The sequence below is a fragment of the Pseudophryne corroboree genome, chromosome 4 (assembly GCF_028390025.1).
Source record: "Pseudophryne corroboree isolate aPseCor3 chromosome 4, aPseCor3.hap2, whole genome shotgun sequence".
NCBI classification, from domain to species: Eukaryota; Metazoa; Chordata; class Amphibia; order Anura; family Myobatrachidae; genus Pseudophryne; species Pseudophryne corroboree.
The window spans coordinates 301,577,637-301,599,457 of NC_086447.1; the positions used below are offsets into that span (position 1 = coordinate 301,577,637).

The 21,821-nt window shown below is 47.9% G+C and overlaps 1 protein-coding gene across 5 annotated transcripts in view; it reads left to right on the plus strand.

The window, feature by feature from the left end:
• ECT2 (epithelial cell transforming 2) overlaps positions 1 to 21,821 on the plus strand; it is a 719,104-nt gene that overhangs the window by 294,687 nt on the left and 402,596 nt on the right. For all 5 annotated transcript variants that reach the window (XM_063916272.1, XM_063916273.1, XM_063916269.1 and 2 more), the window contains 3 exons: positions 2,056 to 2,186; positions 3,092 to 3,207; positions 3,311 to 3,373. In XM_063916272.1, the coding sequence (XP_063772342.1) occupies positions 2,056 to 2,186; positions 3,092 to 3,207; positions 3,311 to 3,373 (310 nt within the window). The remainder of the gene's footprint in view (positions 1 to 2,055; positions 2,187 to 3,091; positions 3,208 to 3,310; positions 3,374 to 21,821) is intronic.

Here is a 21,821-nt window from a genome sequence, read left to right on the forward strand (position 1 = left end):
GTCAAAGGAGTTCTGCATATTCAGCCTCCTTTTGTGCCCCCAGTGGCACCTTGGGATCTCAATGTGGTTTTGGCATTCCTGAAATCACATTGGTTCGAACCACTTAAGACTGTGGAATTAAAATATCTCACGTGGAAAGTGGTCATATTGTTGGCCCTGGCTTCGGCCAGGCGGGTTTCAGATTTGGCGGCTTTGTCTTGAAAAAGCCCTTATCTGATTTTCCAGATGGATAGGGCAGAATTAAGGACTCGTCCTCAGTTTCTCCCGAAGGTGGTCTCATCTTTTCACTTGAACCAACCTATTGTGGTGCCTGCGGCTACTAGGGACTTGGAGGATTCCAAGTTGCTGGACGTAGTCAGGGCCCTGAAAATTTATGTTCCAGGACGGCTGGAGTCAGAAAAACTGACTCGCTATTTTTCCTGTATGCACCCAACAAGCTGGGTGCTCCTGCTTCTAAGCAGTCTATTGCGCGCTGGATTTGTAGCACTATTCAGCTGGCGCATTCTGCGGTAGGATTACCGCAGCCTAAATCAATAAAAGCCCATTCCACAAGGAAGGTGGGCTCATCTTGGGCGGTTGCCCGAGGGGTCTTGGCTTTACAACTTTGCCGAGCAGCTACTTGGTCAGGGGCAAACACGTTTGCTAAATTCTACAAATTTGATTCTCTGGCTGAGGAGGACCTGGAGTTCTCTCATTCGGTGCTGCAGAGTCATCCGCACTCTCCCGCCCGTTTGGGAGCTTTGGTATAATCCCCATGGTCCTTACGGAGTCCCCAGCATCCACTAGGACGTCAGAGAAAATAAGATTTTACTCACCGGTAAATCTATTTCTCGTAGTCCGTAGTGGATGCTGGGTGCCCATCCCAAGTGCGGATTGTCTGCAATACTTGTACATAGTTATTGTTACAAAAATCGGGTTTTGTTGTGAGCCATCTCTTCAGAGGCTCCAATTGTTATACTGTTAACCGGGGTTCCTATCACGTGTTATATGGTGTGATTGGTGTGGCTGGTATGAGTCTTACCCGGGATTCAAAATCCTTCCTTATTGTGTCAGCTCTTCCGGGCACAGTTCCTAACTGAGGCTTGGAGGAGGGTCATAGGGGGAGGAGCCAGTGCACACCAGATAGTCCTAAATCTTTCTTTAGATGTGCCCAGTCTCCTGCGGAGCCGTCTATTCCCCATGGTCCTTACGGAGTCCCCAGCATCCACTACGGACTACGAGAAATAGATTTACCGGTGAGTAAAATCTTATTTTCTCGTAGTCCTTAGTGGATGCTGGGTGCCCGTCCCAAGTGCGGACTTCTTCTGCAATACTTGTATATAGTTATTGCTTAAATAAGGGTTATGTTATGGTTGCTTCAGGGTTATCTGATGCTCTGTTGTTGTTCATACTGTTAACTGGGTAAGTTTATCACGAGTTATACGGTGCGATTGGTGTGGCTGGTATGAGTCTTACCCTGGATTCCAAAATCCTTTCCTTGTACTGTCAGCTCTTCCGGGCACAGTTTCCTTAACTGAGGTCTGGAGGAGGGACATGGAGGAGCCAGTGCACACCAGTATTCCTAATTCTTTCTTAAAGTGCCCTGTCTCCTGCGGAGCCCGTCTATTCCCCATGGTCCTTACGGAGTCCCCAGCATCCACTACGGACTACGAGAAATAGATTTACCGGTAAGTAAAATCTTATTTTTTCTGTCAGAAAATTGAGTGGGGAAAATTATATGCCGATTGTCTGTCTTTCTTTGCCAAGTAAATGACAAAATTCAAGTTCAGTGCCTAAGACCACCCTGTAAATGAAATATAATTTTATGAGAACACAAGTGTTTTGTTTAAAGATTAACAATTTACTCCCCCAATCCCACCTCTTTCCTCTCCCCTAATACACATTACTCATTGACTGTTAAAATTAATGTTTTCAATGTTTTCTTTAGTGTTCCCCCCCCCCCCCCCCCCCAGTGAACCAACATTTCAAGTTTTATACTCATTGTAATATAGAGTATGACCAGTTACAATCCTAGTTTGTGTTCTTATGATTTTGACATTTTCTTTTCATCTTTAGAGAGTTCAGTGCAGCAGATGAAGAGTTCAAAAATGAATTCAAGGTTCCCCCATTCCAGGACTGCATACTTAGTTTTCTTGGGTTTTCAGAAGAAGATAGAGTCAGCATGGAAGGAATGACAACAATGCAAGGTATGCAACCTGGAGAGTCATGTCTGTATTTGTGGACTGGTGCTTATAGAACATAACACATTGATTTAGGCCCCCATATAAAAGTGGGTGTGTGGGATATATTCGTAGAGTAAGAAAGTTGCAGAGAATGTATCTTTACTAATAAGTTTTGTATATTCCATTCACAATTGTATGTAGTTCTCACTTTGTTTTATATGGAGCATGCAGATGTTTCCTCTTTACTGCGGTCACCACAAACAGCCCCTCTTGGCACACCAGGTCCCGTAAGATTCTGCTCGAGTCAGACATCTTTATTTTTTTGCTGAAATTGCATCTTGTATGCCCCAGAAGACACTGCTGATTAATTTGATATGTGACACTTGTATATTTGTGACTCATTCTCTTAATCTGCATGCGAAGTGCTACGATTCAGCGGACATGTTTTTTTTTTTGTTTTTTTTATCCATATCAAATTCCTTTGTGCTTCATGTACAGACAGATATACAAGTGTCACATATCAAATTAATCGTCAGTCTCCTGGTGTGTCCATCGCGTTGTGACTTACACGCATTTTCATCAAAAACAAAACACCTGATGCAAGCTGGGTTGCACAGGACCTTCCAGTTCACTACTGCCAGGCATCTCGCGCAACATGGCGTATTGACGCTAGATGTGAGGACTCATCTGTAGCTTTTTGAAGTGATAAGCAAGGTGTACTAAAAATAAATTATTGAAATGCGTAATATATATTTGTAAGTTTACCTGGGAACTCACTATAGTCACAGGTTTTAAATTTGACTGTATTTGTCCTTTCTATTAAGATAATGTCAAAATAGTTTTCTTAAGGTCGTAGGATAGTAGGCTGTAAACCAAATGAGCGTGGTCAGTCTGGTCCCCATTGCATTCATTATTTTGTCCTGGTTTAGGAGGGCAGTTTTTACCAGTGGGAGATGAAAAGTGCACTCATCTAGTTGTGGAAGAAAATTCTGTAAGAGAGCTACCATTTGAGCCTCCAAAAAAGCTTTATGTAGTGAAGCAAGAGGTGAGCAGCACACGTTACCATAAAAACTTCACAGTCGTGTGGTCGTCCAGGTTGCTCATTTTTTGTAATTTATTTGTTTTTTGTTTTTTTTCCCCTCCCTCAGTGGTTTTGGGGAAGCATACAAATGGATGCAAGAGCTGGAGAAACAATGTACCTCTTTGAAAAGGTAATGTTATGCAAGATAGCAAATGGGGAAATTTTGATTATCTGGTAAATAATTGTAAGGAATTAAATAATGGAATACTGTATTTCAAAATGCATTTGACGCCTGTAAGACAAGGTTTTAGAACATTGATTTAAGATTTTTGTAGTGAACTTAACCTTATATCAAAGTAACTGAGTGTAAGGAAGATGAAATATGGTAACCATGATGTTCACAATGACATAATGAAGAATTCCTGTGTTTGGGGAGTGTGAATTACTTGTGAAGGCTTTAGCAGTGATGGCGTTACCTGATTTGACACCTAGCGCAGAGTGACCGTTATACTCTATCCGTTCTTTTATGGCAAGTAAAAAATACAGATGTTATTCACCGGAGACCAGCATTCAATACTTATATTAAATAACACAGTGGCCTAGTGTATAATATAGAGCTTTCTCTAGCATCCATAATGGATATTGGGGGTATTTAGTACGATGGGGTATAGATGGGGTCCAAAGGAGCCGGTGCACTTTCAATTTCTTCAACTGGGTGTGCTGGCTCCTCCCCTCTATGCCCCCTCCCACAGGCAGTTTAGAAAAAAGCACCCTCAGGAGGGGATGCACACTCTGGGTGCTCCAGAGAGTTTTCTTCAGTTTCTTTTAAAACTTTTATTATTTTTGGTATGCTGTTTGGGCAGCAGCATACCTGCACCGTGGAAGGGGGTCGGTCACCGGCCTTGCGAGATGTCAGAGCAGCTTCCTATCTGCAGTACCACCATCCTGAGAGGTGGTTGTACAGCAGGGCACTGCACCTTGGTGGACAGAATCGCAGAAACACTGCACACCCCTAACAATAGTCTGAAAGTGACGACAGTGGCGAGTACGAACTTGAGGCCCCGCTAGGGGGATACCCCGGTTCAAGGTGCGGCTGACACGCAGGGGAGGCATACGGGACCCTCCTGGGGACGTACCCGCTTTACACTGGCCCCTGAACCCCTGTGTACACTGGCTATAACGGTGGCTTAAACTAGCACTTGTGTGATGTTTTTTAAGCTGTTTGGGAGACATTGACAGTATAAAAAAACACTGTAGTTCCGGTGCCATTGGGGAGGGGGTGGGGCAGAGCTACCTCAGAGCGGGACCAGTGGCGTTTGGCGCCTTCCTCTGCTTACAGCTGCAGCAGCAGACACACACAGCTCCTCCAGACTCTCAGGAAACGCTGGAAAACTGGTACAGGGGTGTAGCAGAGGGGAAGAGCTGCTATTGAGAACAATGTGTCCTGTAAAAGACAGTAATCATACGCGTTTCACCTTGTAATATTAGCTTGCATCCTTACTGGGGCTGTTTTAGCTTGGGTGTGCTGGTCCTTTCCTTTTGTCTCCTCACATACAGTAAGGGCAGGCATGCTAATTTATTACTTGTCTGTGTGATTTACTGTGACCATGGTAAAACACAAATTATGCAGTGTGTGTCACACTGGATTCTCTCCCTCAACATCGGATTTTGTATCCTGTGAACAATGCAGCCAGTCTACACAACTCTGTGAGGGGGCTGGGTGGGTAGGGTCAAGAGCCTTCCTGGCTAGGTGCCATTAAAACTAAGATGTCTCATATGTCATCTCAACTCGCTTCTAATGCACAAAAAAAACGCAGCTACTGCAGCAGATTGTTGCAGATCTAGCTGCCAGGGCAGATGCTGTACAGTCCCCCCCCCCCTCCAATTTGGGACCACAGAAACGTGGGTTGCCTGCTTTACGCTTAGATTCAGATGAAGAGGTACATGAGAACGGGGAGGACTTGCATCCCATTAGTGGGGAGTCCACTTCTGCCCAGGGTATTGAACCCCTCATTCCTGCTATGCAAGATGTGTTAAAGCTCCCTCCAGGGGACACAGCAGTTAGTCTTCTTTACACCGAATAAGCAAAGTGTCACTTTCCCTGATTCTGCTGAGTTAGATGATCTATTTAAGTTAGCCTAGAAAAATCCAGCTAAAAAATTCTAAGTGTCAAAAATGTTTTTGCACACTTTCCCATTTGCTCCTGAACGCAGGAAATTCAGGAAAACCCCCCCCCCCCCTGGCTGTTGACATATCAATCTCTCGCCTATATAAAAAGGCGGTCCTACCTGCCCTGGGCTCCTTTATCATAAAAGACCCTGGGGACAGAATATAAAGACTATGCTGAAGTCTATCTGCACTGCAGCGGGTGTATCACAAAGGCCAGTCATAGCAGGTTGCTGGATGACCCATGCCATTCATACGTGGTGTGCTCAAATTCAGGAGGGCCTCTCCGTGGATATGCCCCTGGTTACTATGGTGACTCTCCTAAGGCACATTCAGGACACTGCTCGCGTCCTTTGTGAGTCTCTCTCAAGGAGATGGGCAGTATTAATGTTAGGACCTCTGCCATGGCAGTGTCGGCGCGCAGGGCCTTGTGGTTGCGTCAATGAATAGCGGATGCGGAGTCCAAGAGCAGTGTGGAGTCTCACATTTACTGAGGAATGGCTCTTCGGGGTTGAGTTGGATTCGTGGATTTCTAAAGTTACCGCAGGGAAATCCACAATTCTCCCCTCTGGGGCCCCGCCGGCTAGGCGTACCTACCCGGGGCCATCTGTTCAGTCCTTCCGGTCTAACAGATTTTGTTTTAGGGCCAGAGGTGCCTCCAATGCGGCTAGAGGCACCAGAGGTAAGACAAAAAAAACAGCGATCACCGGTTCTCAGGATCAAAGCACCGGTTCAGCTTACACCAAAGCGTTACTTCAGCCACATTTGGGAAGGGACCAGCCAGGATACCTGGGTACAGGACCTCATTTCTGAGGGCTACAAGCTGGAGTTCGACAGTGCTCCTCCCCAACGATTTTTCAAATCAAGCTTAGCTTTGGAGGATACACGAGTTACGCTGCAACAGCCCATCCTAAAGTTGGTCCAGTCCTAAGTCATTGTTCCAGTGCAAATACTACAACACGGAAAGGGTTATTACGCCAACCTGTTTGTGGTACCGAAACCAGACTGTTCGGTAAGGCCCATTTTGAGTCTAAAATCCTTGAATCCTTACCTAAAGTTTTTCAAGTTCAAGATGGAATCCTTGTGAACAGTGATTGCGGGCCTGGAAGAACAGGAATTCAGGGCCTCCCTGGATATCAAGGACGCCTATCTCCATATTCCAATTTGGCCACCTTATCAGGCTTACCTGAGGTTTGCCGTACTGGACGATCACTACCAGTTCCAGGCGCTACCCTTCGGCCTGTCCACAGCTCCGAGAGTATTCACGAAGGTAATGGTGGAAATGATGTTCCGGGTCCAGGGGGTCAATGTTGTCCCTTTTATCTGGACGATCTCCTGATAAAAGCAAGATCTAGGGAGCTTTTGTTGCTCTATATCGACCTCACTATCCAACTTCTATCACACCCTGGGTGGATCCTCAATTTCCAGAAGTCCCACCTGGAGCCAACCCAGCGGCTCCTGTTCCTGGGGATGTTGCTGGATACTGTAGCCCAGAAAGTGTTCCTCCCAGAGGACAAAGCGAGAACACTTCAGGAGATGGTCTGCATGGTTCTCCGGCCTGCTCGAATGTCCATTCATCCTTGCATAAGATTGTTGGGGAACATGGTAGCCTCATACGAGGCGATCCAATATTTCTTTAACGTCCTAGTGGATGCTGGGGACTCCGTAAGGACCATGGGGAATAGCGGGCTCCGCAGGAGACTGGGCACTCTAAAGAAAGATTTAGTACTATCTGGTGTGCACTGGCTCCTCCCTCTATGCCCCTCCTCCAGACCTCAGTTAGAATCTGTGCCCGGCCGGGGCTGGGTGCTCCTAGTGGGCTCTCCTGAGCTTGCTAGAAAAGAAAGTACAGGTTGAGTATCCCTTATCCAAAATGCTTGGGACCAGAGGTATTTTGGATATCGGATTTTTCCGTATTTTGGAATAATTGCATACCATAATGAGATATCATGGCAATGGGACATAAGTCTAAGCACAGACTACATTTATGTCTCATATACACCTTATACACAAAGCCTGAAGGTCATTTTAGCCAATATTTTTTATAACTTTGTGCATTAAGCAAAGTGTTTGTACATTCACACAATTCATTTATGTTTCATATACATCTTATACACACAGCCTGAAGGTCATTTAATACAATATTTTTAATAACTGTGTATTAAACAAAGTTTGTGTACATTGAGCCATCAAAACACAAAGGTTTCGTTTCACTATCTCACTCTCACTCAAAAAACTCCGTATTTCGGAATATTTGGATATGGGATACTCAACCTGTATTTTGTTAGGTTTTTTGTTTTCAGAGAGCTTCTGCTGGCAACAGACTCTCTGCTACGAGGGACTGAGGGGAGAGAAGCAAACCTACTCACGGCAGCTAGGTAGCGCTTCTTAGGCTACTGGACACCATTAGCTCCAGAGGGATCGAACACAGGTACCTAACCTTGATCGTCCGTTCCCGGAGCCGCGCCGCCGTCCCCCTCGCAGAGCCAGAAGAGCAGAAGCATGAAGACATCGAAATCGGTGGCAGAAGACTCCTGTCTTCACTTAAGGTAGCGCACAGCACTGCAGCTGTGCGCCATTGCTCCCACAGCACACCGCACACTCCGGTCACTGTAGGGTGCAGGGGGGGGGGGCGCAATTAAGTAACTTTTTGGCAAAAAGAGACATATATACAGTCTGGGACTGTATATATGCCCGAGCCCCCGCCATTTTTTACACATTAAAGCGGGACAGAAGCCCGCCGCTGAGGGGGCGGGGCCATCTTCCTCAGCACACCAGCGCCATTTTCTCTTCACAGCTCCGCTGGAAGGACGCTCCCCAGGCTCTCCCCTGCAGTATACAGGTGCATTAAAGGGTAAAAAAGAGAGGGGGCGCACATAAATTTAGGCGCAGTATATATATTAACAGCAGCTACAGGGTAAACACTAAGGTACAGTGTAATCCCTGGGTTATATAGCGCTGGGGTGTGTGCTGGCATACTCTCTCTCTGTCTCCCCAAAAGCCTTTGTGGGGTCCTGTCCTCAGTCAGAGCATTCCCTGTGTGTGTGCTGTGTGTCGGTACGCCTGTGTCGACATGTTTGATGAGGAAGGATACGTGGAGGCAGAACAAGTGCAGCTGAGTGTGGTGTCGGTGCCGACACCTGATTGGATGGATATGTGGAAGGTGTTAAATGATAATGTAAACTCCTTGCATAACAGATTGGATAAAACTGTAACCGGGGGACAGTCAGGGTCTCAACCCATGCCTGATCCTACAGCGCAGAGGCCGTCAGGGTCTCAAAAGCGCACACTATACCAGATAGTTGACACAGATGTCGACACGGAATCTGACTCCAGTGTCGATGATGATGAGGCAAAGTTGCAGCCTAAAATGACTAAAGCCATCCGCTACATGATTGTAGCTATGAAGGATGTATTACACATTTCTGAGGAAAATCCTGTCCCTGACCAGAGGATTTATATGTATGGGGAGAAAAAGCATGAAGTGACTTTTCCCCCTTCACATGAATTAAATGAATTATGTGAAAAAGCGTGGGATTCCCCTGACAGGAAGGTGATAGTTTCCAAGAGATTACTTATGGCGTATCCTTTCCCGCCAACGGACAGGTTACGCTGGGAATCCTCCCCTAGGGTAGACAAGGCGTTAACACGCTTGTCTAAGAAGGTGGCCCTGCCGTCTCCGGATACGGCCGCCCTAAAGGATCCTGCGGGTAGAAAGCAGGAAGCTATCCTGAAGTCTGTTTATACACATTCTGGCACACTGCTGAGGCCAACAATTGCTTCGGCCTGGATGTGTAGTGCGGTAGCTGCATGGACGGATTCTCTGTCTGAGGAGTTAGATACCCTGGATAAGGGACACTATGCTACTGACCCTGGCACATATCAAGGACGCGGTCCTATATATGCTGGATGCCCAGAGGGACATTTGCCTGCTGGGCTCCAGAGTTAACGCAATGTCCATTTCTGCCAGAAGGGTCTTATGGACTCGGCAATGGACAGGGGATACCGACTCTAAAAAACACATGGAGGTTTTACCTTATAAGGGTGAGGAATTGTTTGGGGACGGTCTCTCGGACCTAGTTTCCACAGCTACGGCTGGGAAGTCAAATTTCTTGCCTTATGTCCCTCCACAGCCTAAGAAAGCACCGTATTACCAAATGCAGTCCTTTCGTTCTCAGAGAAGCAAGAAGGTCAGAGGTGCGTCCTTTCTTGCTAGAGGCAGGGGTAGAGGAAAAAAGCTGCACCATGCAGCTAGTTCCCAGGAACAAAAGTCTTCCCCGGCTTCCACTAAATCCACCGCATGACGCTGGGGCTCCACAGGCGGAGCCAGGAGCTGTGGGGGCGCGTCTCCGACATTTCAGCCACCAGTGGGTTCGCTCACAGGTGGATCCTTGGGCTATACAAATTGTGTCTCAGGGTTACAAGCTGGAATTCGAGGTGATGCCCCCTCACCGTTACCTAAAATCGGCCTTACCAACTTCCCCCATGGAAAGGGAGATAGTGATGGAGGCAATTCACAAACTTTTTCTCCAGAAAGTGGCGGTAGAGGTCCCCCCCTTCAACGGGGAAGGGGCTACTATTCCACTATGTATGTGGTACCGAAACTGGACGGTTCGGTCAGACCCATTTTAAATTTAAAATCCCTGAACATTTATCTGAAGAAATTAAAGTTCAAAATGGAATCGCTCAGAGCGGTCATTGCAAGCCTGGAGGAAGGGGATTTTATGGTGTCTCTGGACATCAAGGATGCTTACTTGCATGTCCCCATTTATCCGCCTCATCAGGAGTACCTCAGGTTTGTGGTATGGGACTGTCATTACCAATTCCAGACGTTGCAGTTTGGCCTGTCCACGGTACCGAGAGTTTTTACCAAGGTGATGGCGGAAATGATGGTGCTCCTTCGGAAGCAAGGGGTTACAATTATCCCATACTTGGACGATCTCCTCATAAAGGCGAGGTCCAGGGAGCAGTTGCTGATCAGCGTAGCACACTTTCAGGAAGTGTTGCGTCAGCACGGCTGGATTCTGAACATTCCAAAGTCGCAGCTGATTCCTGCGACGCGTCTGCCCTTCCTGGGCATGATTCTGGACACAGACCAGAAGAAGGTGTTTCTCCCGGAGGAGAAGGCTCAGGAGCTCGTGACTCTGGTCAGAGACCTCCTAAAGCCAAAACAGGTGTCGGTGCATCGTTGCACGCGAGTCCTGGGAAAGATGGTGGCGTCGTACGAAGCCATTCCCTTCGGCAGGTTCAATGCGTGGATCTTTCAGTGGGATCTGCTGGACAAGTGGTCCGGATCGCATCTTCAGATGCATCGGATGATCACCCTGTCCCCCAGGGCCAGGGTGTCTCTTCTGTGGTGGCTACAAGGTGCTCACCTCCTCGAGAGCCGCAGATTCGGCATACAGGACTGGGTCCTGGTGACCACGGATGCAAGCCTCCGAGGGTGGGGGGCAGTCACTCAAGGAAGAAACTTCCAAGGGTTGTGGTCAAGTCAGGAGACTTGTCTGCACATCAATATCCTGGAACTAAGGGCCATATACAACGCCCTGAGTCAAGCGGAGCCTCTGCTTCGAAACCAACCAGTACTGATTCAGTCAGACAACATCACGGCAGTGGCCCATGTAAACCGCCAGGGCAGCACAAGAAGCAGGGTGGCAATGACAGAAGCCACCAGGATTCTTCGGTGGGCGGAGAATCACGTACTAGCACTGTCAGCAGTGTTCATTCCGGGAGTGGACAACTGGGAAGCAGACTTCCTCAGCAGACAAGACCTCCACCCGGGAGAGTGGGGACTTCATCAAGAAGTCTTCACGCAGATTGCAAATCGATGGGAACTGCCACAGGTGGACATGATGGCGTCCCGTCTCAACAAAAAGCTAAAAAGATATTGTGCCAGATCAAGGGACCCTCAGGCGATAGCTGTGGACGCACTGGTAACACCGTGGGTGTTCCAGTCGGTCTATGTGTTTCCTCCTCTTCCTCTCATACCAAAGGTGCTGAGAATTGTAAGAAAAAGAGGAGTGAGAACAATACTCATTGTTCTGGATTGGCCAAGAAGGACTTGGTATCCGGAATTGCAAGAAATGCGCACAGAGGACCCGTGGCCTCTGCCTCTCAGACAGGACCTGTTACAACAAGGGCCCTGTCTGTTCCAAGACTTACCGCGGCTGCGTTTGACGGCATGGCGGTTGAACACCGGATCCTAGCAGAAAAGGGCATTCCGGAAGCAGTTATTCCTACGCTGATAAAGGCTAGGAAGGACGTGACAGCAAAACATTATCACCGTATATGGCGAAAATATGTTGCTTGGTGTGAGGCCAGGAAGGCCCCTACAGAGGAATTCCAGCTGGGTCGATTCCTGCACTTCCTACAGTCAGGTGTGACTATGGGCCTAAAACTAGGGTCCATAAAGGTCCAGATTTCGGCCCTATCCATTTTCTTTCAAAAAGAACTGGCTTCACTGCCTGAGGTTCAGACGTTTGTTAAGGGAGTGCTGCATATTCAGCCTCCTTTTGTGCCACCAGTGGCACCTTGGGATCTTAACGTGGTCTTGGCTTTCCTGAAATCCCACTGGTTTGAGCCACTTAAGACAGTGGAGCTAAAGTATCTCACGTGGAAAGTGGTCATGCTGTTGGCCCTAGCCTCACCTAGACGTGTGTCAGAATTGGCGGCTTTGTCATGTAAAAGCCCCTATCTGGTTTTCCATATGGATAGGGCAGAATTGCGAACTCGTCCGCAGTTTCTGCCAAAGGTGGTGTCATCTTTTCATTTGAACCAACCCATTGTGGTGCCTGCGGCTACTCGTGACTTGGAGGATTCCAAGTTGCTTGATGTAGTCAGGGCTTTGAAGATCTATGTTGCCAGGACGGCTGGAGTCAGGAAGACTGACTCGCTGTTAATCCTGTATGCATCCAACAAGCTGGGTGCTCCTGCTTCAAAGCAAACCATTGCTCGCTGGATCTGTAACACGATTCAGCAGGCTCATTCTGCGGCTGGATTGCCGCATCCAAAATCCGTAAAAGCCCATTCCACAAGGAAGGTGGGCTCTTCTTGGGCGGCTGCCCGAGGGGTCTCGGCATTACAGCTTTGCCGAGCTGCTACTTGGTCAGGTTCAAACACATTTGCAAAGTTCTACAAGTTTGATACCCTGGCTGAGGAGGACCTTGTGTTTGCCCATTCGGTGCTGCAGAGTCATCCGCACTCTCCCGCCCGTTTGGGAGCTTTGGTATAATCCCCATGGTCCTTACGGAGTCCCCAGCATCCACTAGGACGTTAGAGAAAATAAGTATTTACTCACCGGTAATTCTATTTCTCGTAGTCCGTAGTGGATGCTGGGCGCCCGTCCCAAGTGCGGACTTTCTGCAATACGTGTATATAGTTATTGCTTAATAAAGGGTTATGTTATGTTGGCATCCATTGGTTGATGCTCTGTTGTTTGTTCATACTGTTAACTGGGTAAGTTTATCACAAGTTATACGGTGTGATTGGTGTGGCTGGTATGAGTCTTACCCTGGATTCCAAAATCCTTTCCTTGTAATGTCAGCTCTTCCGGGCACAGTTTCCTTAACTGAGGTCTGGAGGAGGGGCATAGAGGGAGGAGCCAGTGCACACCAGATAGTACTAAATCTTTCTTTACAGTGCCCAGTCTCCTGCGGAGCCCGCTATTCCCCATGGTCCTTACGGAGTCCCCAGCATCCACTACGGACTACGAGAAATAGAATTACCGGTGAGTAAATTCTGATTTTAATGTTCCAAGCCAGAACATTTCAGTTGGATCTCCTGAGCAAGTGGTCCGGATCACATCTTTAGATGCACCGGATAATATGGCTGTCACCTCAGGCCAGGATTTCCCTCCTGTGGTGGCTGCGGTCTTCAAATCTACTGGAAGGCCGAAGTTTCGGGATTCAGGATTGGATCCTCCTCACGACAGATGCAAGTCTCAGAGGGTGGGGAGCGGTTACCCAAGTAGCTCAGTTCCAGGACATGTGTTCAGCCCACGAAACCCTCCTTCCGATCAACATTCTGGAACTTCTACAATGCTCTGGTTCAAGCCTCTCCTTTACTCAGGGATCACGCGATCCAAGAACAGTCTGACAACGCCACGGCAGTGGTGTACATCAATCGACAAGGAGGGACGAAGAGCAGGGCCTGCATGCGAGAGGTGTCAAGGATACTCCTCTGGGCAGAAAGAAATGCAAGAGCAATGTCCGCAATCTTCATTCCAGGAGTAAACAACTGGGAAGTGGACTTCCTGAGTCGTCATAATCTCCACCGGGGAGAGTGAGGGTTTCACAATCAAGTGTTTCAGCAGATCTTCGACCTGTGGGGCTGCCCTCAAATACACATGATGGCGTCTCAACTCCATCATCATCATCATCATCAATGGTATTTGCTCATGGACCAGGGACTCTCAGGCGAGGGCAGTAGATGCACTGGCGTCACCTTGGCCTTACCGGCTGGTCTACCTATTTCCTCCAATTCAGTTTGCTCCCGTTGGTGCACAAATGAATCAGGAATCAGAGTCCAGGTGATTCTGATTGCCCCGGGTTGGCCTCGGAGGGCATGGTACACTGATCTTCTGGACATATCTGTTGAAGACCCTTGGCTTCTACCACTGAGAAGAGATAATCTTCAACAAGGAACGTTCATCTACCTGGATTTACGGCGGCTTCGTTTGACAGTTTGGAATTTGAGCGGAACATCCTAGCTCACAAAGGCCTTTCCAAAAAGGTCACTGCTACCATGGTTCAGGCCAGGAAACCTGTGATGTCAAAACTATCATATCTGGAGGAGATGTATCTCTTGGTGCAAGGAACGCACATATCCGCCTGCGGAGTTTCACTTGGGACGTTTCCTTCAAGCTGGTGTGGATAAGGGCTTACGTCTGGGTTTCATTAAGGTCCAGATTTCAGCCATCTCAATTTTCTTCCAGAAGAAATTGGCGGTATTGGCAGAAGTTCAGACCGTCTTGCAGTTGGTGCTTCACATTAAACCCCCTTTTGTGCCACCTACGGCACCCTGGGATTTGAATGTCCTGTTGGAATTTCTACAGTCCTCCTGGTTTGAACCTCTGATGACGGTTGAAGACAAGTCCCTCACGTGGAAGACTGATGTTATTGGCCCTGGCTTCTGCTAGGCATCTCTCAGAATTGGGGGCCTTATCGTTTAAAACCCTTACTTGGTCTTTTATGAGGACAGAGCCGAGCTCAGGACTAGGCAGCAGTTCCTGCCGAAGGTTGTCTCTGCGTTCCACTTGAATTAATCTATTGTGGTTCAGTCAAATTCTGACTTCTGCTCCTCCAGAGGTATTGGATGCTGTGCGAGCCTTGAAGATCTATGTCAAGAGAACGGCTCGACGCCGAAAGACTGATTCCTTGTTCGTGTTATATGATGCGCAGAAAAAGGGTTGCCCTGCTTCAAAGCAGTTCATTGCTCATTGGCTTAGACTTACTATCCAAGAGGCCTATGTGTCGGCAACCTTTACTTGTTCCTAAGTCTCTGAAGGCCCACTCTACAAGATCGGTGGCTGCCCGTGGAGTCTCGGCCTTGCATATATGTCGAGCTGCTACCTGGCCGGGGAAGAACACTTAGAAAAGTTTTACAGGTTTGATACCCTGGCCAGAGGAATCCTAGTTTGGGCAGGCGGTGCTGCAGATATCTCTGCACATTCCAGCCCGTTCTGGAAGCTTTGGGACTTCGTACTAGATTCCCCCAATATCTCTCTTATGAATGCTAAAGAAAATAGGATTTTAATTACCTACCGGTAAGTCCTTTTCTCGTAGTCCATAAGGGATATTGGGGGTAATTCCAAGTTGATCGCAGCAGGATTTTTGTTAGCAATTGGGCAAAACCATGTGCACTGCAGGGGAGGCAGATATAACATGTGCAGAGAGAGCTAGATTTGGGTGGGGTGTTTTCAATCTGCAATCTAATTTGCAGTGTAAAAATAAAGCAGCCAGTATTTACCCTGCACAGAAATAAAATAACCCACCCAAATCTAACTCTCTCTGCACATGTTATATCTGCCTCCCCTGCAGTGCACATGGTTTTGCCCAATTGCTATAAAAAATCCTGCTGCGATCAACTTGGAATTACCCCCATTGGGCGCCCGCCTCAGTGTGTTGACTTTTCTACAAGTTGTCTCTTATATGATTACTTGTTCAGTTGTTGCTTTTTTGTTACCGGCCGTTTCCGATTGTTTTAGGTAAGTGGGGTGCTGGTGTATAAATCTCACTGCTCATTATGGTGGTCATTCCAAGTTGATCGCTCGTTATATTTTTTTCGCAACGGAGCGATTAGTCGCTAATGTGCATGCGCAATGTCCGCAGTGCGACTGCGCCAAGTAAATTTGCTATTAAATTAGGTATTTTACGCACGGCATTACAAGGTTTTTTCTTCGTTCTGGTGATCGTAGTGTGATTGACAGGAAGTGGGTGTTTCTGGGCGGAATCTGGCCGTTTTATGGGTGTGTGTGAAAAGCGCTGCCGTTTCTGGGAAAAACGCGGGAGTGGCTGGAGAAACGTGGGAGTGTCTGGGCGAACGCTGGGTGTGTTTGTGACGTCAAACTAGGAACGAAACTGACTGAACTGTTCGCAGTGGCAGAGTAAGTCTCGAGCTACTCAGAAACTGCTAAGAACTGTCTATTCGCAAATCTGCTAATCTTTCGTTCGCAAATCTACTATGCTAAGATTCACTCCCAGTAGGCGGCAGCTTAGCGTGTGCAAAGCTGCTAAAAGCAGCTTGCGAGCGAACAACTCGGAATGAGGGCCTATGTTCCTTCTCTCAAGTATGACCTTTCTCCTTCGGGCACTGTTTTACCTATAACTGCCTGTGGGAGGGGGCATAGAGGAGAGGAGCCAGCACACCTAGTTGAAGAAATGTAAAGTGCACTGGCTCCTTTGGACCCCGTCTATACCCCATCGAACTAGATTCCCCCAATATCTCTTATGGACTACGAGAAAAGGATTTATCGGTAGGTAATTAAAATCCTATTTTTTCTGTATTGGCCAGTGCACAATAATGAACTTGTGTCTTGAAGGATGATGATCACTAATTTCCTCCATATTTTTTTTTTTTTACGGTTTTGTGGCATGCTTTAAGTAAATGCTGCTTATAAAGTTCTGCAGCGGTATTTACTGGGTATACAGAATTACAGAAGTACATAAACTATATAATAACTAGGTGATTCATCGCGCCCTACGGGCGCTCTTTACACCGTCGCAAGGGGCTTTGCCCCCTTAATCCGTGCACGTCCTTTGGGCTAACAATATTTGTGTTGTATGGAGTATTACCTTCAAGCATAATGTTACTGGTTAAATGTTTTATGGCCAGAGGGCGTGCGATGGTCAAGGGGGCGTAAGCCCTTGCGACGGCGTGAAGAGCGGACGCATGGCAAGATGAATGACCTAGTGTGTTGATTGATATGTTATATGTACATAATGTAGGTATAAAGACAATGTTTTGGTAAATACCACATACATAGTGTGTGTGTGTTGGGAGATTATTTCTCTGACGTCCTAGTGGATGCTGGGACTCCGTAAGGACCATGGGGAATAGCGGCTCCGCAGGAGACAGGGCACAAAATAAAAGCTTAAGGATCAGGTGGTGTGCACTGGCTCCTCCCCCTATGACCCTCCTCCAAGCCTCAGTTAGATTTTTGTGCCCGGCCGAGAAGGGTGCAATCTAGGTGGCTCTCCTGAGCTGCTTAGAATAAAAGTTTAGTTTAGGTTTTTTTATTTTCAGTGAGTCCTGCTGGCAACAGGCTCACTGCATCGTGGGACTAAGGGGAGAAGAAGCGAACTCACCTGCGTGCAGAGTGGATTGGGCTTCTTAGGCTACTGGACATTAGCTCCAGAGGGACGATCACAGGTACAGCCTGGATGGGTCACCGGAGCCGCGCCGCCGTCCCCCTTACAGAGCCAGAAGAGACGAAGAGGTCCGGTGAAATCGGCGGCAGAAGACATCTTGTCTTCAGACTAAGGTAGCGCACAGCACCGCAGCTGTGCGCCATTGCTCTCAGCACACTTCACACTCCGGTCACTGAGGGTGCAGGGCGCTGGGGGGGAGCGCCCTGAGACGCAATATAACAGTATATACCTTAGGTGGCAAAAAGAATACATCACATATAGCTCCTGGGCTATATGGATGTATTTTAACCCCTGCCATTTTTACACAAAAAAGCGGGAGATAAGGACGTCGTGAAGGGGCGGAGCCTATCTCCTCAGCACACAAGCGCCATTTTCCCTCACAGCTCCGCTGGAAGGACGGCTCCCTGACTCTCCCCTGCAGTCCTGCTTCAGAATCAGGGTAAAAAAGGAGAAGGGGGGGCATTTTTGGCAGCAAATAACGATAATAACAGCAGCTATAAGGGAATAACACTTATATAAGGTTATCCCTGTGTATATATATATATATATAGCGCTGGGTGTGTGCTGGCAGACTCTCCCTCTGTCTCTCCAAAGGGCTAAGTGGGGTCCTGTCCTCTATCAGAGCATTCCCGGTGTGTGTGCTGTGTCGGTACGCGTGTGTCGACATGTATGAGGAGGAAAATGATGTGGAGGCGGAGCAGTTGCCTGTGTTGGTGATGTCACCCCCTAGGGAGTCGACACCTGACTGGATGATTGTATTTAAACAATTAAGTGATAATGTCAGCAATTTGCAAAAAACTGTTGACGACATGAGACAGCCGGCAAATCAATTAGTGCTTGTCCAGGCGTCTCAGACACCGTCAGGGGCGCTAAAACGCCCGTTACCTCAGTGGGTCGACACAGACCCTGACACAGATACTGAGTCTAGTGTCGACGGTGACGAGACAAACGTAATGTCCAGTAGGGCCACACGTTACATGATCACGGCAATGAAAGAGGCATTGAACCTTTCTGACACTACAAGTACCACAAAGAAGGGTATTATGTGGGGTGTGAAAAAACTACCAATAGTTTTTTCTGAGTCAGAGGAAATAAATGAGGTGTGTGATAAAGCGTGGGTTTCCCCCGATAAAAAACAGCTAATTTCTAATAAATTATTAGCATTATATCCCTTCCCGCCAGAGGTTAGGGCGCGTTGGGAAACACCCCCTAGGGTAGATAAGGCGCTCACACGTTTATCTAAACAAGTAGTGTTACCGTCTCCTGATACGGCCACCCTCAAAGAACCAGCTGATAGAAGGCTGGAAAATATCCTAAAAAGTATATACACACATACTGGTGTTATACTGCGACCAGCAATCGCCTCAGCCTGGATGTGCAGTGCTGGAGTCGCATGGTCGGATTCCCTGACTGAGAATATTGATACCCTGGATAGGGACAATATTTTGTTAACTATAGAACATTTAAAGGATGCATTGCTATATATGCGTGATGCACAGAGGGATATTTGCACCCTGGCATCAAGAGTAAGTGCTATGTCCATCTCTGCCAGAAGAGCGTTATGGACGCGACAGTGGTCAGGGGATGCGGATTCCAAACGGCACAAGGAAGTATTGCCGTATAAAGGGGAGGAGTTATTTGGGGCTGGTCTATCGGACCTGGTGGCCACGGCAACGGCTGGGAAATCCACCTTTTTACCCCAGGTCACTTCACATCAGCAGAAAAAGACACCGTCTTTTCAAACTCAGTCCTTTCGTTCCCATAAGTACAAGCGAGCAAAAGGCCACTCCTTTCTGCCCCGGGGCAGAGGAAGAGGAAAAAGACTGCACCGTGCAGCCGCTTCCCAGGAGCAGAAGCCCTCCCCTGCTTCTGCCAAGTCGTCAGCATGACGCTGGGGCTTTACAAGCAGACTCAGATATGGTGGGGGCCCGTCTCAAGAATTTCAACGCGCAGTGGGCTCACTCGCAAGTGAATCCCTGGATTCTACAGGTAGTATCGCAGGGGTACAAACTGGAATTCGAGGCGTTTCCCCCTCGTCGGTTCCTGAAGTCTGCTTTACCAAAGTCTCCCTCCGACAGGGAGGCAGTTTTGGAAGCCATTCACAAGCTGTATTCCCAGCAGGTGATAATCAAGGTACCCGTCCTGCAACAGGGAAAGGGGTATTATTCCACGCTGTTTGTGGTACCGAAGCCGGACGGCTCGGTGAGACCAATTTTAAATCTGAAATCCTTGAACACTTACATAAAAAGGTTCAAATTCAAGATGGAGTCACTCAGAGCAGTGATAGCGAACCTGGAAGAAGGGGACTATATGGTGTCTCTGGACATCAAAGATGCTTATCTCCACGTCCCAATATACCCTTCTCACCAAGGGTACCTCAGGTTTGTAGTACAAAACTGTCATTATCAGTTTCAGACGCTGCCGTTTGGATTGTCCACGGCACCTCGGGTCTTTACCAAGGTAATGGCCGAAATGATGATTCTTCTACGAAGAAAAGGCATTTTAATTATCCCTTACTTGGACGATCTCCTGATAAGGGCAAGATCCAGGGAACAGTTAGAAGTCGGAGTAGCACTATCTCAGGTAGTGTTACGTCAGCACGGGTGGATTCTAAATATTCCAAAATCGCAGCTGATTCCAACGACACGTCTACTGTTCCTAGGAATGATTCTGGACACAGTCCAGAAGAAGGTGTTTCTCCCAGAGGAGAAGGCCAGGGAGTTATCCGAGCTAGTCAGGAACCTCCTAAAACCAGGCCAGGTCTCAGTGCATCAGTGCACGAGGGTCCTGGGAAAAATGGTGGCTTCCTACGAAGCGATTCCATTCGGAAGATTCCATGCAAGAACGTTTCAGTGGGATCTACTGGACAAATGGTCCGGATCGCATCTGCAGATGCATCAGCGGATAACCCTGTCGCCAAGGACAAGGGTGTCTCTCCTGTGGTGGCTGCAGAGTGCTCATCTACTAGAGGGCCGCAGATTTGGCATTCAGGATTGGATCCTGGTAACCACGGATGCCAGCCTGAGAGGCTGGGGAGCAGTCACACAGGGAAGGAATTTCCAGGGCTTGTGGTCAAGCATGGAAACATCTCTTCATATAAACATTCTGGAACTAAGGGCCATTTACAATGCCCTAAGTCAAGCAAAACCTCTGCTTCAGGGTCAGGCGGTGTTGATCCAATCGGACAACATCACGTCAGTCGCCCACGTAAACAGACAGGGCGGCACGAGAAGCAGGAGGGCAATGGCAGAAGCTGCAAGGATTCTTCGCTGGGCGGAAAATCATGTGATAGCACTGTCAGCAGTGTTCATTCCGGGAGTGGACAACTGGGAAGCAGACTTCCTCAGCAGACACGACCTTCCCCCGGGAGAGTGGGGACTTCACCCAGAAGTCTTCCACCTGATTGTAAACCGTTGGGAAAAACCAAAGGTGGACATGATGGCGTCACGTCTAAACAAAAAACTGGACAGATATTGCGCCAGGTCAAGGGACCCTCAGGCAATAGCAGTGGACGCTCTGGTAACGCCGTGGGTGTACCAGTCAGTGTATGTGTTCCCTCCTCTGCCTCTCATACCAAAAGTACTGAGAATCATAAGAAGGAGAGGAGTAAGAACTATACTCGTGGTTCCGGATTGGCCAAGAAGGACTTGGTACCCGGAACTTCAAGAGATGCTCACGGACGAACCGTGGCCTCTACCTCTAAGAAAGGACCTGCTACTGCAGGGGCCTTGTCTGTTCCAAGACTTACCGCGGCTGCGTTTGACGGCATGGCGGTTGAACGCCGGATCCTGAGGGAAAAAGGCATTCCAGAAGAAGTCATCCCTACTCTGGTCAAAGCCAGGAAGGACGTAACCGCAAAACATTATCACCGCATTTGGCGTAAATATGTTGCGTGGTGTGAGGCCAAGAAGGCCCCTACAGAGGAATTTCAACTGGGTCGTTTCCTTCATTTCCTGCAAACAGGACTGTCTATGGGCCTAAAATTAGGGTCCATTAAGGTTCAAATTTCGGCCCTGTCAATTTTCTTCCAGAAAGAACTGGCTTCAGTACCTGAAGTTCAGACATTTGTAAAAGGGGTGCTGCACATACAGCCTCCTTTTGTGCCTCCAGTGGCACCTTGGGATCTCAATGTTGTGTTGAGTTTTCTAAAGTCACATTGGTTTGAACCACTTTCCACTGTGGACTTAAAATATCTCACATGGAAGGTGTCGATGCTGTTAGCCTTGGCTTCAGCCAGGCGTGTGTCAGAATTGGCGGCTTTATCATATAAAAGCCCTTACTTAATTTTTCATTCTGACAGGGCGGAATTGAGGACTCGTCCTCAATTTCTACCTAAGGTGGTTTCTGCATTTCACATGAACCAACCTATTGTGGTACCTGCGGCTACCAGGGACTTAGAGGACTCTAAGTTGCTTGATGTTGTCAGGGCCTTGAAAATATATGTTTCCAGGACGGCTGGAGTCAGAAAATCTGACTCGCTGTTTATCCTGTATGCACCCAACAAGCTGGGTGCTCCTGCTTCAAAGCAGACGATTGCTCGTTGGATTTGTAGTACAATTCAGCTTGCACATTCTGTGGCAGGATTGCCACAGCCAAAATCCGTAA